Raw genomic sequence first — 18,083 nt, forward strand, 5'->3', positions numbered from 1 at the left:
CCTCAAAGTTGTACCCTGGCTCCGGGCACCAGAGACAAACCAGATATGGGTCTGTCACAGACAGCTAGCTGTGAGAGGACCTACAAGGTTTAAACCCCACAGGTTTTTTGCACGATATCCTCGCACCAGGTTTCAAAAAAGGGTTGACAAATTGTTGAAAACGGTTGTCCAAAAAATGGACAGAGGTAGCTCTCCAGATCTACGCTGATGGCATGGAAAGAAATGAACTGATATCAGCATGCATGGGTGGTGCCCACATGCAGTCAAATGATGCCACCTACTAGGAAACAGGTACTAATCAAAAATTTCCAGATCCGGGGAGGAGCTACGACGGCAAACAAGATGGCTGCTTAGGCTCCCGGCTCCGCCGACCTCCGTATCCCGCCACAAGATCCTGTACATTATCCTGATTTTACGCCCAGCCCCTGCGTGAATGAACTGTTCCTCATTCCGATGGTGAAATCCAAAACTTTTTATCGGCTGGTTTCACGAAGTTACATCGAGCTGAAGATTGTGGCCTATTCCAACGGTGAAGCCGGGGCCTCGAGTATCTGCAAGGCCAGGCTACAGTGCAACAACATCGGCTGAGAGACCCAGGCAGGGTCCGGTCAATCGTAGCGGAGGCTTCTTATGCGCCAGATTATGTCGGCGTTTGTTTTCTTTGCTCAGCATTGATGGAGAGGTGACCCTGCTTGCTACCAACTGTGGGTGGGGGTCCCCGCCCCGCTGACCCGGTGTTGGCTTCCCGCCGGGTTTCGGCGGGTCAGGATCCCGGCCTGCGGCGTTAAGCCGGGTGAACGCGGCTGTAGAGAACGACGGGTCACCGTCCACGCTTGCCCTTTCGTGATTCTGTTTGCTCCCCCCGGAGATGCCAGATTCACCCGGGCTGGTGATTGTGATTGGTATCGGGCGTGAGACTATGGATCGAACGGAGCTATCGCTGAGGTCAATATTGGCAGAACTTTGGGCGTTTCACTCACAGGTGGATGTTTTATTGACTAAAATGGATGCGAGCCTATCTGAGATGTTACTTGTAGTACCGGACCCTGCCCCACTGTTGGAACAGCAATCTGCAGCGGTTCAAGCCACGGCCACTTTGACTCTGTGCGAGGACCCCGTGATGGAGCGAGTATTGGAACCATCGGATGGTGCCTTAGAAGATGGTGTCCCCGCGGTCCTGAGTGTACCACTGCACCTTCCTTCACTATTGACTTTGGAGGTATCAAATGGCGTTCTCCCCGGAGACCTGTGTTGTAGACTCTTCTCTCAGCTTGTGGTCGTCTCCTCCCTTCTCGGAGATGTTACGGCCCCGTGGCAAGAAACTTCGGGACTGTCCAGCTAGGAGAGGGAGACTTTCGGTGCCTGAAGCTCTCGTGGACTTACTGGCTACAAGTGGTAACGGATTGACTCTCGATGACTTCCTTCTCCGATATGACTTGTTTGTGTGCTTTTGGATCTTGCTGGGGAGGGTTCGTGTGCTGGTTCGTAAGGGTCAAGGTTGAGATCAATTAAATCAGGACGGTTTGGAATGGCTATTATAGACACTCGATCTGCAATTGTTTGACTTAAGGGGCGGGGCGGTATGTCACGATGCCCCCTAGTTTATTCATAAGGGTTGCTCTATATCAGTCTTGTTGATATAGGGGGTGTCTGTTTCTGGCGGGGGGACTAAGGGGCTGGGAGCACATACGAATATGCCCTCCTCCATTCTTCTCTCTCCTTCCTTTAGGGTTTTAGTTACTTGGGGCGACAGGCACGCTGCTAGTGGGGTTAGGCTGTTGCGATCGGCAGGGGTGCAGGGTGGGGGGTTGGAGGAGGTTTTTTATTTTGCCTTTTTTATTTTCTATGGCCTTTTTCTCCTTTCCCTTTCTTCCTTTAGGATCAGTATGGTTTGTGATTTATTCAGATTTCACTGTGTCCTGGAACTTAGTGCCCATGCTTCTTACGTTAGTCGGACTTCCGGGTGGGCAGGCCCTGAGAACTGGCGCTCACGAAAATGTATATCACATTGCTGTTTACTCTGATTCATAAGTATTGGCGCCAGAGTCCCACATATGATTCAGAAAAGGGGGTGGTGATGAACAGATTGTCTGAATTAAGCAGACCACTCTTACCCAGTCCAAAGATCAGGGCTTGATCCATCACCGTTTTTTTAGCTCACTGCACCATCCCAGCTCAGAACCTGGCTACATGCAAATTAGTCTGTTCCTGTCCCAGTGCATGATGGGAACAGGGCAAACCAAACTACCAAGCCAATTCTTATACTGGGAAGGAAACAAGCTTCCGGGGACCGGTTTCTGGCATTTCAGCCGTCGTCGGCCCGGCTTGCTTGAATCCTGATGGTGCAATGAGCAAGGGACTCACATCTGAGTATACCCTTCCACGCTTATGGTGGACAAAATGATTCAGAAAAGGGGGTGGTGATAAACAGAGTGTCTGAATTAAGCAGACCACTCTTACCCAGTCCAAAGATCAGGGCTTGATCCATCACCGTTTTTTAGCTCACTGCACCATCCCAGCTCAGAACCTGGCTACATGCAAATTAGTCTGTTCCTGTCCCAGTGCATGATGGGAACAGGGCAAAGCAAACTACCAAGCCAATTCTTATACTGGGAAGGAAACAAACTTCCGGGGACCGGTTTCTGGCATTTCAGCCGTCGTCGGACCGGCTTGCTTTAATCCTGATTGTGCAATGAGCAAGGGACTCACATCTGAGTATACACTTCCACGCTTATGGTGGACAAAATGATTCAGAAAAGGGGGTGGTGATGAACAGAGTGTCTGAATTAAGCAGACCACTCTTACCCAGTCCACAGATCAGGGCTTGATCCATCACCGTTTTTTAGCTCACTGCACCATCCCAGCTCAGAACCTGGCTACATGCAAATTAGTCTGTTCCTGTCCCAGTGCATGATGGGAACAGGGCAAACCAAACTACCAAGCCAATTCTTATACTGGGAAGGAAACAAGCTTCCGGGGAACGGTTTCTGGCATTTAAGCCGTCGTCGGCCCTGATTGCTTGAATCCTGATGCTGCAATGAGCAAGGGACTCACATCTGACTATACCCTTCCACGCTTATGACGGACAAAATGATTCAGAAAAGGGGGTGGTGATGAACAGAGTGTCTGAATTAAGCAGACCACTCTTACCCAGTCCAAAGATCAGGGCTTGATCCATCACCGTTTTTTAGCTCACTGCACCATCCCAGCTCAGAACCTGGCTACATGCAAATTAGTCTGTTCCTGTCCCAGTGCATGATGGGAACAGGGCAAACTACACTACCAAGCCAATTCTTATACTGGGAAGGAAACAAGCTTCCGGGGACCGGTTTCTGGCATTTCAGCCGTCGTCGGCCCGGCTTGCTTGAATCCTGATGGTGCAATGAGCAAGGGACTCACATCTGAGTATACCCTTCCACGCTTATGGTGGACAAAATGATTCAGAAAAGGGGGTGGTGATGAACAGAGTGTCTGAATTAAGCAGACCACTCTTACCCAGTCCAAAGATCAGGGCTTGATCCATCACCGTTTTTTAGCTCACTGCACCATCCCAGCTCAGAACCTGGCTACATGAAAATTAGTCTGTTCCTGTCCCAGTGCATGAAGGGAACAGGGCAAACCAAACTACCAAGCCAATTCTTATACTGGGAAGGAAACAAGCTTCCGGGGACCGGTTTCTGGCATTTCAGCCGTCGTCGGCCCGGCTTGCTTTAATCCTGATGGTGCAATGAGCAAGGGACTCACATCTGAGTATACCCTTCCACGCTTATGGTGGATAAAATGATTCAGAAAAGGGGGTGGTGATGAACAGAGTGTCTGAATTAAGCAGACCACTCTTACCCAGTCCAAAGATCAGGGCTTGATCCATCACTGTTTTTTAGCTCACTGCACCATCCCAGCTCAGAACCTGGCTACATGCAAATTAGTCTGTTCCTGTCCCAGTGCATGATGGGAACAGGGCAAACCACACTACCAAGCCAATTCTTATACTGGGAAGGAAACAAGCTTCCGGGGACCGGTTTCTGGCATTTCAGCCGTCGTCGGCCCGGCTTGCTTGAATCCTGATGGTGCAATGAGCAAGGGACTCACATCTGAGTATACCCTTCCACGCTTATGGTGGACAAAATGAGTCCCACATATGGCTGTTTCTAGATGGATATCCTGTTTCTGGGCCTATCCCCCGTATCCTCCTGTTTGATTGTGTGGCACCTGATCCGTTCATTCAGATAATATAAAATAAAACCTTTATTATATCCTGTGTCCTATTCACGCGCTCTAATATAAGTTCTATCCTGAATCGCTGCAGGACCTCAGGGTTGTCGGCTGATGAGCTGTGTTGTACCGCGATATAATGTGTTCTACTTATATATAGCGGCCGGCCCCTGCGGTTGTAGGCCCATACTTGTATTTTATGAATGCTCTGATAAAGGTTTTACAAAAAAAAATAATAATAATAATAATTCCAGATCCAGTCTGACTTCTGTGGAATATACTAAAGTAAGTAATCTGTGCCTAAAAAACGCTATCAGATTATTATATTTCGATCATAATAGATAATTAAAACATTAATCATTCAATAAAACAAAAATCAATGTTATAAATAATTAAAATCAACTAAAATGCATCTTAGAGAATTTCTTCAATGTGGAAAAATAGAAAAAAAACATCTCAGAAAATGACACGTTCTAATAAATCAGGAGCCCAAGCCCCTAGAAGTGAATGATTGCAAAAAAAACATGGGAGAACCAGTACAATATTGCATTGACAGCACTCGACAGATTTTTAAAGAAAAAAGAAACTTTATATTTGAACTTTGTATGGTTTAATGTTTACAAGCTTGACATTTTCAATTAAAAATTGTCCAGGGCATCCCGACAATGGCCATATTTTTAAGACTATAAGCATGAGGAGATGCCATTCTAGAGAACAGTGCATTTGAAAAATTACTAATGAATTTACAGCCCTCTTGTAGTGATTTGAGAAGCATTTCAAATCCAATAGGGCCTGATTTAGACCTTGGCAGACAGGCTACTCTGTCACTGTTTCTGTACGCCGAACTATAAATCCCATAGGATTTACTGGGATTTATATTTTGGCAGATGTGATATCCCTCACTTTTGTGACAGAGTAACCTGTCCTCCAAGACTAAATCAGGCCCTAAATCACCAAACTTATTACAAATCCTATTTCATGACTGCTTGTAATTCATGTTATTCTTTTCAGTCTGTTTTATATGTGCATATTTAACACAGAAAAGCACTGTCTAGAGAATACAGGAAAGGAGCATAAATAAATAACCTAATGATACCTTATATCTCTGCAAGTAGCCGATTCTGTTTTCAACAGCAACCTCAATTTCTGTTAATTCAGTTCTTAGTTTGTTGTTTTCTTTCCTCAGATGCTGCTCCATTTCAAGAAGTGTGGTATACCGCCTTGTTAGTGACTTTTCATTCACTCGCAAAACTGTTAGCTTTCTAGAATTTTCCACAAGCTCCTTTTTCATTCCTTCAGGATCCAATTGTAATGTATCCATCAAGCGCTACATAAAAACAATAAAGGAAACAACTCAAGCAGTGAATATTTCGACATGAAAGAAGTTAAAATACTGAGGTTCTATGAGAATTCATTTTGTCACTATTATACTGAACACATCTAATTTTTTATTAGCTTTAAAGAGAAGCATTCATGTTTGACAACTATCTATGACAGGGTTGGAAATGTACATGTCAGTAGTCACTAAAAGTGTCTCTGTGCACCTCTACATTTCAACAAACCCCGAGATGGATTTGTTTGCCCATACAGCACCTGCGGCACACACACACATATATATATATATATATATATATATATATATATATATATATATATATATATATATATATATATATATATATATATATATATGTTTACTTCCCACGGCTCTTTCGCGGTGGAACCTCCCACAGTCCGGTGGCGCGTTCGCGGCTGGCAGAGCCCCGCCAGTCAATTATTTCCCATAAACTTCCAAGTTAGACGCGCACTCAGAGGTAAAGTGGTACACAGTGTCGCTTTATTTGCTGTTACGCGTTTCGGAAGCCAAAACTCCCTTGCTCACACAGCAAGCCATTAGCTTTCCACCAGTTACATACACATAGCGTGATAGCCATAGAAACAGGACTGTACACATTTCATTTTGGCTGACATCTTTGAGTGTACTTTTTTGTAACGTTCTTGTACACACAGTGTCTCTTATTTACACAACCACTTATTTATGAAAGCGATTCAGTACATTTCATCATTACTTCTTATCTCACATTTCATTCGCCACAGTGGCTGATTGTGCAGTGACTGTTTCTAAACCCCTCTTCTTTCGCCTAGTGGCTTAATAAGGGTGCAATGTCTCTGGTTAAAGCTTTATCTTTAAAAACAAAGAAAAAAAGTGCAAAAAACGTGAACTATAGGTGAAGAAATTTCTACTTAGTGAAGAAGTCTTCTACTCTATTTTCGTGAATCTTCTGGGTGACAGGCTCAATTCCTCGTGAAGTGCACGTGATCCCTAATATCTCATCTTGATTCCGCCTGTTAGAGTAAAACAAAAATTAAAATTACAATCTTATTCTCATTAAAACATATTTCCAGCTTAGATATTTAAACCAACATTCCTTCATTGTGACAAACATGTATATTTTTGCATTCCATAGGTACAGGATTCTTACTTTATTCATGAATCATATAGATGAACTACCAGTTCCTCATGGTCATTGTGCCCATTCGGTTGTCTTGTTTCTAGTTCTAAAATCCATTTGGACTCTTTTTTCCTCAACTGCATCTCTCTGTTACCCCCTCTTTGATTTTGTCTCACCTGTTCGATTGCAAAGTATGTTAGCAGATTGCAATTCGATCTGTGATATTGCGCAAAATGTCTAGCGACTGGGTATTGAGGGTTCTGATTTGTGATTGCCCTAAGATGTTGCATCACCCTATTCTCAGCCATTACTGTTGTGCTGCCCACGTATCTTTTTTTACACGGACATTCAAGCACGTATACCACATGTGTAGTGCTGCACGTGAGGAATTGTGTTATCTTTCTTTTTGTCTTGCCATGAGGGAGATCGAAGTCTTTTCTCATAGGGCTATACTTGCAGGCTTTACAATGCCCACACGGAAAGAAACCTGCCAGATTATGTTGGTTCCTATCCCTGTAGTCTGTGATGTCTCCCTTCGTGAGTATGTCCCTCAGGCTATGACTTTTCCTGTAGGTAATGGCTGGTCTAGCGCTTAAATCAGGGCCAATGATGGGATCGCTTTTAAGGATGTTCCAATTTTTTGCAATTATTTTTCTTACTTTGTGAGACCCTTTGTTAAATGTTAGGATTACCCTGGTGGTGTCGTTTTCTTGGGCTTCCCTCTCTTTTGTTATTAAAGTACTTTCCCTTGTCACATTTTCCATCTTTGCCAGGGCTCTATCTAGAACCCATTTGGGGTAACCCCTCTCCTTGAATCTTTGTATCATTATTCCACTTTCTCGTTTGTACTCCTCTGTGCTAGAACAATTTCTCCTTGCTCTTAGTAGTTCCCCATAGGGAATGCTCCATTTTAAGGTATCAGGGTGGCTGCTAAGAGCATGGAGGACACTATTGCCTGCGGTCTCCTTCCTGAACAACTTTGTTCTTAAACGGTCACCTTCTGCTCTTACTTCTACGTCTAAGTATTCAACCTTGTGTCTATTCTTTTGATGAGTAAGTTTTATGTTATACTCATTGGTATTTAAAAGTTTCACAAACTCATCAGCCTCTGCATCGTTCCCACTCCACACTACAAAAAGGTCATCTATGTACCTAAGCCACACTATGACTCTTTCAAATGCCTGTCTGTACTGGGGGTCATTTTTTATCTCCTCTTCCCATTTGCCCAAGAACAAATTCGCAAAACTCGGCGCAAAGCTCGTACCCATGCAAGTTCCAGTTGTTTGCTTGTACAGTTCACCATTAAACATAAATACAGGGAGACCCATAGTGTCATCTATAGGTAGTGTGTATGAAAATGTGTCAAAATACGTGGAATTCTTCCTCCAGGAACATGTGAAAGAGCTACCTTCCTATGTGAAGGATACCCAAGACTTTCTGAAAAAGATTGAGACCATAAATTGGAAAGCTGAGTACATGTTAATAACTATGGATGTAAATTCATTATACACAATCATTGAACATGAACATGGTATAGAGGCATGCATGCATTATCTAAGAAAACGGAACATAATGTACCTAGAGCACACAAGGATGCTAAAGGAAATGATAAGAATATGTTTGGAAAATAATGTATTTATGTTTAATGGTGAACTGTACAAGCAAACAACTGGAACTTGCATGGGTACGAGCTTTGCGCCGAGTTTTGCGAATTTGTTCTTGGGCAAATGGGAAGAGGAGATAAAAAATGACCCCCAGTACAGACAGGCATTTGAAAGAGTCATAGTGTGGCTTAGGTACATAGATGACCTTTTTGTAGTGTGGAGTGGGAACGATGCAGAGGCTGATGAGTTTGTGAAACTTTTAAATACCAATGAGTATAACATAAAACTTACTCATCAAAAGAATAGACACAAGGTTGAATACTTAGACGTAGAAGTAAGAGCAGAAGGTGACCGTTTAAGAACAAAGTTGTTCAGGAAGGAGACCGCAGGCAATAGTGTCCTCCATGCTCTTAGCAGCCACCCTGATACCTTAAAATGGAGCATTCCCTATGGGGAACTACTAAGAGCAAGGAGAAATTGTTCTAGCACAGAGGAGTACAAACGAGAAAGTGGAATAATGATACAGAGATTCAAGGAGAGGGGTTACCCCAAATGGGTTCTAGATAGAGCCCTGGCAAAGATGGAAAATGTGACAAGGGAAAGTACTTTAATAACAAAAGAGAGGGAAGCCCAAGAAAACGACACCACCAGGGTAATCCTAACATTTAACAAAGGGTCTCACAAAGTAAGAAAAATAATTGCAAAAAATTGGAACATCCTTAAAAGCGATCCCATCATTGGCCCTGATTTAAGCGCTAGACCAGCCATTACCTACAGGAAAAGTCATAGCCTGAGGGACATACTCACGAAGGGAGACATCACAGACTACAGGGATAGGAACCAACATAATCTGGCAGGTTTCTTTCCGTGTGGGCATTGTAAAGCCTGCAAGTATAGCCCTATGAGAAAAGACTTCGATCTCCCTCATGGCAAGACAAAAAGAAAGATAACACAATTCCTCACGTGCAGCACTACACATGTGGTATACGTGCTTGAATGTCCGTGTAAAAAAAGATACGTGGGCAGCACAACAGTAATGGCTAAGAATAGGGTGATGCAACATCTTAGGGCAATCACAAATTAGGACCCTCAATACCCAGTCGCTAGACATTTTGCGCAATATCACAGATCGAATTGCAATCTGCTAACATACTTTGCAATCGAACAGGTGAGACAAAATCAAAGAGGGGGTAACAGAGAGATGCAGTTGAGGAAAAAAGAGTCCAAATGGATTTTAGAACTAGAAACAAGACAACCGAATGGGCACAATGACCATGAGGAACTGGTAGTTCATCTATATGATTCATGAATAAAGTAAGAATCCTGTACCTATGGAATGCAAAAATATACATGTTTGTCACAATGAAGGAATGTTGGTTTAAATATCTAAGCTGGAAATATGTTTTAATGAGAATAAGATTGTAATTTTAATTTTTGTTTTACTCTAACAGGCGGAATCAAGATGAGATATTAGGGATCACGTGCATTTCACGAGGAATTGAGCCTGTCACCCAGAAGATTCACGAAAATAGAGTAGAAGACTTCTTCACTAAGTAGAAATTTCTTCACCTATAGTTCACGTTTTTTGCACTTTTTTTCTTTGTTTTTAAAGATAAAGCTTTAACCAGAGACATTGCACCCTTATTAAGCCACTAGGCGAAAGAAGAGGGGTTTAGAAACAGTCACTGCACAATCAGCCACTGTGGCGAATGAAATGTGAGATAAGAAGTAATGATGAAATGTACTGAATCGCTTTCATAAATAAGTGGTTGTGTAAATAAGAGACACTGTGTGTACAAGAACGTTACAAAAAAGTACACTCAAAGATGTCAGCCAAAATGAAATGTGTACAGTCCTGTTTCTATGGCTATCACGCTATGTGTATGTAACTGGTGGAAAGCTAATGGCTTGCTGTGTGAGCAAGGGAGTTTTGGCTTCCGAAACGCGTAACAGCAAATAAAGCGACACTGTGTACCACTTTACCTCTGAGTGCGCGTCTAACTTGGAAGTTTATGGGATATATATATATATATATATATATATATATATATATATATATATATATATATATTACCTACTGGCGTGTCGCCAGTAGGTATATATAGTTAGGATTTTTTGTCTATGGAACTTTTGAAAATTCTATGTCTAATAACTTTGGCGTTTGTGGACGGAATCGGCTGAAATTTTCAGGAAAATGGCACATTTTGTTTCTGAGCAGCCCCTGAAAATTTGGGGGGGTTTCGGCAAGGGGGGGCCGAGAAAAAAGGGGGGTCCCAAAACACGTTTTCCCCATGTTAATTTCCATAGGGCGGTTGGCCTCACTTTTAGCTCGAACGGCTGAATGGATTTGCACGAAACTTGGCAAAATTGTAGGGACTGTTAGCCCGATGTGCCTTTGCTAGGTCTCAATATATGTGCTCCAGTGGATTTTGAGAAATTAACGTTCAAAACAAGATATATATCTGTAACAGCGCTCCGGGCTGCGCTCCGGTCCGCTTACTTTTCGCGTAACGGAGCTTTGCGTAGCGAAGCTGATTGGCTCTCCGGTGTCTGTCAACATTCTAAACAGTCCGGTGCGGCCGCCATCTTGTCTCTCGGTAGGATCGAGAGACAAGAGGAGGAGAAAAACGAAGGGGGAATTTAATGAAAGGGGGCAAGGTAGACCCCTCTTGACCCCCTAGGAATCATGTTGGGGTTATTAAAGGGTCCCGTGGGGAAAATAAAAAAAAATTGATTTTTCACGGTAGAAGCGCTTCTCGGGCCGCAAACTGGTAGCGAAACGGGAATTCGCCATTTTGTGCTTCGTTTTATTTAAATTACTAGGTATAAGGGGGTGCGGGAGACGTATCCTAATCCCTTATGTTTTCTGAGGGTGGCTGAGGAGGCTCATATATGTTGATATATGTCTTCCAGCGGCTGTGCGTGCGCCATCTTGTCTCTCGGTAGGATCGAGAGAGAAGAAGAGGTGAAAAACGAAGGGGGAATTTAATGAAAGGGGGCAAGGTATTCTCCTCTTGACCCCCTAGGAATGATGTTGGGGTTATTAAAGGGTCCCGTGGGGAAAAAAAATGATTTTTCACGGTAGAAGCGCTTCCCGGGCCGCAAACTGGTAGCGAAACGGGAATTCGCCATTTTGTGTTTCGTTTTAATTAAATTACTAGGTATAAGGGGGTGCGGGAGACGTATCCTGATCCCTTATGTTTTCTGAGGGTGGCTGAGGAGGCTCATATATGTTGATACATGTCTTCCAGCGGCTGTGCGTGGGCATATTACCAACAACTAGCGAAAAATGTTGTCTCTAACTTGTTTAGAGACAAAAATTATCGCCGCACATCGGCGATTTTTATCGCAGATAAACCTTGCTATTAGCAAGGTTTATCGCAAATGCGATAAAAAACGGCCGCAATGCATGAATATCGCTGAAAAGTCAGCGATATTCATGCATTATCGAGCAAATGCTCTTAGCCATGTTATCCACCTCCCATTGGATAACATGGCTAAGAACTGCTCAGGGCAGGTGTTAGCTTTTGGAGATATTCGCGCTTAGCGCGAATATCTCCAAAAGTTGGTAATAGGAGATAGCGATGTTAGGGACTGTTTCCAGTCGCTAACATCTTGGCACGCCCACTTTGCATGTCATTAGTGATAAATATCACTGACATGCAAAGCGGGGCCCAAGATGGTCGCTATCTCCTTTTAGCTGTCACTAACTGGTGTTAGCGACAGCTTGGTAATAGGGAGATAATTTTATCTCCGCTTTCTTGGCTTTTAAAGCCAAAAAAGCGGAGATAAACCCCCTTGATAATATGCCCCACGATTCCTCGGGGGTTTCAGCTGACAAGGCTTGGTATTGTGTTACGTGGTAATTCTTCCAGGAAACGTCAGAGGGTCGATGCAGGAGTTCTAGAAGGGGTGATAAACCATTTAAGCCTCATGAACAAGCGCATGGTCTTTTAAAGATCTGTGAAGTACTCGGGGCGGCGGTGTGTGTGTGTCCTCTTTCAGGAGCGGGCGGGGGGGGGGGGGCACTGCCAGCAACTTGCCAGGCCAGGCAGTGTTCAACACTTGCATCACCCTTTCTCTGCCTGCTATTGCGCTCCATGCTTCGGAAAGGTAAGAAAAAGAACGTGCATTTGAGTTTGAAATGTCCGATCCTGTAGCAGTACACTTGCAAAGCCCACACATGACAATAACCCGATTCAAGGCCCCATTCACCCGATTTTTAAAAAAAATATAGCACTCCAACAAAGTAGGATTATAAAACTTTATTAACTTTTAAATATAACGAACGGAACAAAAACTGTAAAAACATTTAAAGATTTTTGACAAAAAAAAGCAACAATGGTCAGAAGCTGTCTTTTGTGCGAATAGTCCCAAGGCAGCACAACGTGCTGAGTTCTGGACGGCACCCAGGTGATGTCACCTGGGTGCCGCACTGGTTTTTGGGATCCTACAATGCAGCTCAGAAAAACAGCGTGGGGCGTCCCGGGTGGTGCAGAGGGAGGCCTCGTCAGTAGCGGTCTGTTGTGCGAATAGTCCCAAGGCAGCAGAACGCACTGAGATGTGGATGGCACCCAGGTGATGTCCAGTAAACTGCCGCACTGGTTTTGGTATCCTACAATGCTGCTCCGAAAATTGGCGTGGGGCGGCCCGGGGGGGGCGTGGGGGAGGCGGCGTGAACGGGCCTCCCCAGGTGGCGGCCATCCAGCTGAGTTGAGCCCGCTCTTGCGGCTACAGCGTCTCGCTCACCATGTAGTTGAGTTGCTCCCACTCTTGCAGTGCAGCGATAGGCGGCTGCCACAGGACTCTTAAAATGGCGGACGGCTCTTCGGTTTTGGGCCTGGTCCACTAAAATGGCCCTGGGACACCTTGGAACTCGGACGCTTGCCTGCTAGGGCTTGGGCTCCATTCTCGAAAGCGTCCCCATAGCCGTGAAGATTCTACAAAAGTCTTGGGGGCCCTCGACTCCTGCAGGCTTCCGGTGGGGAGCGGCTGCCATGATTGCTCGCGGAATGACCACGACGGAGCCACGAGATGGTGGTGCTCTCATGCTGACGCCAGCTTCAGTCTGAATCATCCAGAAACAAGGTGGGGCTTTCATCGTTTGGGAAAAAAAAATGTTCTAAACCAATGAAAAGTGTTATTTTTAGGTCATATGACCAAGCCTTCCATCTTTAGGAAACCAAAAGTAAAATGAACCAATGAAAAGTTTTATAAACAAGTCACATGACCTGTTATGCGGCATAGGGCTACAAAAAGCGTAGAAAATCCGTTGGCACGTGAGGCGGCGTCAGTAGCGGACCGATGTGCGAATAGGCCGAAGGCAGCACAACGCGCCGAGATCCGGATGGCACCGAGTTAGTGTCCAGCAAGTTGCTGCACTGGTGTGGCTATCCTACAATGCTGCGCCGAAAGTCGGCGTGGGGCGCCCCATTGGCCTGTGAGGTCACGTCAGTCAGTGGGGGCTGTGCGTCTCCCCCAAGATGGAGGCTCCTCGGCTGCAGTGGAGCGCCCCTTAGCGTTTCACTCGCCGTCCAACTGAGTTGCGTCCGCACTTGCGGCTACAGTAGGCCGAAGGCAGCACAACGCGCCGAGATCCGGATGGCACCGAGGTGGTGTCCAGCAAATTGCCGCACTGGTGTGGCCATCCTACAATGCTGCGCCGAAAGACGGCGTGTCCAGCTGAGTTCCGGTCACTCTTGCGGTACAGTGACTCGAACGCGCCGAGATCCGGATGGCACCGAGGTGGTGTCCAGCAAGTTGCCGCACTGGTGTGGCCATCCTACAATGCTGCGCCGAAAGTCGGCGTGGGGTGCCCCGTTGGCTTATGAGGTGATGTCAGTAGTGGACCGATGTGTGAATAGGTCGGAACCAGCACAAGGCGCCAAGATCCGAATGGCAAGTCCTGGATGTTGAGTGCCATAGTTGAGAGTTCTGAGCAGTGCTTGTAAGACTGTCTGAAGCTTATTTGCACCTGCTGCAGCTTCACTATTGCCCTGGTGTGGCCAAAGATCGCACATGACATAGGCGGCCGGCTCCCGAGGTCCGGCGGAACTTTTTTCCTTTTCCTTTTTGCTTCTTGTCCCACAATCCGTTTCATCTGAAGACACGACCAGGTCCCTGAATGTGTGCAGGGGGACGTTATTGATTGAATCAAAATGGCGGCTTGACACAAAGCTGACTCAAGCGTTGCTGTTGATGCTATACAGACAAAAATTGGTTTTCAGTTTGTACATTCTTCAGGATTTTTTTTCCATTCAAGGCTGATTGAGAGTTTGTAGAAAAATGGCTTCAGATTTTCCACATACTACTCTTCAACATTCTTCCTAAATGTAACAATGTGAGACTCACTAGGAGAACGGCTGTTTATCTTTCCTTTCAAAATGCTGCCAACAATATTTTCTGAATGGAAGACACCATCTTGTAGCATAAAGGGCCGAAATGGGTTCTGGTCTGGCCGATGGTTGGTGGAGATATTTTGACTATATCTTGGACCTGCCCGGCCTCGCCCAAAATGGCGCCGGTATAAATGGGACTCGTAACTCCTTGTTGTGTACTGGTTGAACAACCTTGATATCACGAGATATGAATGCAGTTTTGATGCTCATGGCGGGCGGGGACGAGAATTGATTGAATATTTTGACATCCCTATTGATATTAAGTTCTGATGTGTTATTGATTACTGTAGTATTGAAAGTTCGAATTAACGTCACGCATGGTACTTGCCCGCAAATGTATATCTAGATAATTTTTTTGTAAGTGGCCCTGTCTTAATTTAATTACAAAATGTACGTCCACCGATTCCGCAACTGTTAGACACCTTAGTTCTTGCAACCTAATGGCTCGCTCGTTACGTTCCTCTATAATGTAAATGTCTCCTCATCATATACGATTTCAGTTTGCTCCGTGGCCGGCCCACGTGGTTATAGGCCCGTATTTGTATACTGACATTTTCACAATAAAGGTTTTTAAAACAAAACATGGTAGTAGTATTTACATTGGTAAAGTTTTTACTTTTAGTCACTGTTTTCGAATCAGTAAAAGGCAAGTGAAATAAAGCAGTCCAATTACATGACGGATAAAAGGTATAATATGTAGGAACGCAGTAAAGATAAATGGTCAAGGGCAGTTGTGTTTTCCACTCCTGCAACATAAAGTGATCGATAAGAATCTGATAATCAGGCGTATCGGCGACTAAGACAGCAGGCCGAGTCTCTTTTACTCAACGGCTCCGTCATGGAACGAAGAAACGCCCTTTTTCTCGAAAAAGGAATATATTTTACTTGCAGGACAGTTGTAAATTTTCCGGGAAAGTACATTAGCCTGGAATATTATAACATATATGTTTTAAAAAAAAAAGTTCGAAATCAATAAAAAGCGTATTTTTTAGGTCATATGACCAAGCTTTTCATTATTAAAATAACAAAAGTAAAATGAACCAATAAAAAGTTTTATTAACAAGTCACATGACCTGTTATGCTTACGTTACGCGCTGCGCGCCGCGCCCCGGATCACTTCCGGGTGCGCTAACGCGGCGTGTCATATAACGCATTACGCGACAACGTAGGTCAAGAATATAGTCAAAATGTCTCCACCAACCAGCGTTCGGAACACAACCCCTTTCAGCAGTCCAAAAAGTTCTGTTAAATGACAACAGAGGGGACAGGCAACAAGAACCATCAGTCAAAGAGGGGAGGGCAAGTTCTTCTCTACCGGGTCATGTTGGGGCGCTACCGGAACTGATCGAATTGGTAGTCTACAGTGTTTCTGGATGTTTCAGACTAAAGCTGGCGTCAGCATGAGAGCACTACCATCTCGTAGCTCCGTCGTGGCCATTCCACGAGCAAACATGGCAGCCGCTCCCCACCAGAAGTCTGCGGGAGTCGGGGGCCCCCAAGACTTTTGTAGAATCTTCACGGCTGAGGGGACGCTTTCGAGAATGGGACCCAAGCCCTAGCAGACAAGCGTCCGAGTTCCAAGGTGTCCCAGGGCCATTTTAGTGGACCACGCCCAAATCTGAAGAGCCGGCCGCCATTTTGAGAGTCCTGTGGCAGTCGCTTATCGTTGCATCGCAAGAGCGGGAGCAACTCAACTACATGGTGAGCGAGACGCTGTAGTCGCAAGAGCGGGCGGTAAACAGCTGAATGGCGGAAGAGGCACAGTGTAGCAAAAGCGGGCGGAATGGCAACTAAAACGGTAAAGGGGCGCCCCACTACAGCGTGTCTTCAGGTCAAACGGATTGTGGGACAAGGTCCAGAATAGAAGAGTCATCAAAAGGCAAAAAGTTCCGCCGGACCCCGGGAGCCGGCCGCCTATGTCGGGGGCGATCTCAGGCTAAACCGGTGCTATAAGACTTGGGGAGGGGGTCGGAGCCAAGCGTCTTCTCCGAGTCCGTGCCATCACACCGCCCCTCGGGGGCCTCCGTCAAGCGGTTTAGGGAGGTATCATATCACATTGTTTTCAAATGCAGTCAGGTCCACAAACGACACTCACTTACTTTGAGAATAGTGAAGCTGCAGTAGGTGGAAATAAGCTTCAGACAGTGTTACAAGCGCTGCTCAGAACTCTGAACTATGGCACCCAACATCCAGAACTTATGCCATTTGAGAATGGCAGTGACATTGAAGCAACTCAGGGACCAAAACCATTAACGTACTTTCACGTATGAAAATCTTACTTGGGGAGGGGGCAGGAGCGAAGCGCCCCCTCCCAGTCCGCGCCACCACACCGTATGTTGAAAATCTGAAGTCATCGTTCTACAAACTCAACCAACCTTGGATGGAAAAATCTAGAAAAATGTACAAACTGAAAACCAGTTTTGGTCTGCATAGCATCAGTAGCAACGCTTGCTATCAGAGTGCATGAGTTTCATGCTCGATCGATTGAGCTAGCCGGATCGGGCAATAAAAAGTATAAAATAGTTATGTAAATAGTTATTTAATAAAATGTTTTACCCTGTTTCTTTGCTGGTGTGTTGTATATATTTTTAATATTTGCATAGGGTTTGTCGTTATTTTGGGCGGGGTGGGTGACGGAGCCGAGCTGTCTTGCAGCCCTCATGGTGTGGAGCTCAGTTCATCTCACTATTTTCGTATTTCTCATGAAGGGTTGTTCCTAATATTTCTATTTTAGCGAGGTCAAAAAGAGATCCAATTAGTGGCCTACTGATTTTGCTCGATTAATTTTATTTTTTTACACGATTTTCACGATTTTTCACTATCTGCAAAGACTAAACAGAGTATTGCGACTTTGTGCTTGTTTGTAAATAGAGAATGAACCAAAGAGAATCAATTGTAAAACAGTAAATGCTTGGATAACAATCAATCAAATGGAGAGACAAGCAGGCACGACGGATTACAACGGGGGTAAAGGCCTGCGTTAACTACTCTTCACTATCTGCAAAGAGAGAGTACTACTAAGAGAAAAGAGGGGAGGGGGGCAGCGTTCAAAGCACATCAGCGTGCATAAACACGAAAAAGTTTTTACCTATGACGTACTTGACATTTTACAGCTTTTGATATTTGCTATTAAAAAACCAATGAAATTCACTGAAAAAACCATAGGTTATAGGCCATATATAGTTAGGAATTTGCATTTACAAAACCTTGAAAATTCACTGAAAAAACCATTGGTTATAGACCATATATAGTTAGGGATTAGCCTTTTCAAAACCTTATTTTACTCACACAAAACCATTGAAATTTCATATATAGTTAGTTCCACTAACTATATATCGCGCACCCGCAATCCACTGCTGATGATGTCACATATTACATCATTCATGACATGGTTAGTGACATCACTGATGACATCA

The 18,083-nt window shown here is 44.7% G+C and overlaps 1 protein-coding gene across 1 annotated transcript in view; it reads right to left on the reverse strand.

Moving 5' to 3' along the window:
- Window positions 1-18,083, reverse strand: part of CEP290 (centrosomal protein 290) — a 1,386,965-nt gene that overhangs the window by 928,735 nt on the left and 440,147 nt on the right. Inside the window, exon 24 of the mRNA XM_086918001.1 lies at window positions 5,309-5,539. Within this exon, the coding sequence (XP_086774127.1) occupies window positions 5,309-5,539 (231 nt within the window). The remainder of the gene's footprint in view (window positions 1-5,308; window positions 5,540-18,083) is intronic.

Source organism: Lissotriton vulgaris, chromosome 1_1, assembly GCF_964263255.1.
Source record: "Lissotriton vulgaris chromosome 1_1, aLisVul1.2, whole genome shotgun sequence".
Taxonomy (NCBI): domain Eukaryota; kingdom Metazoa; phylum Chordata; class Amphibia; order Caudata; family Salamandridae; genus Lissotriton; species Lissotriton vulgaris.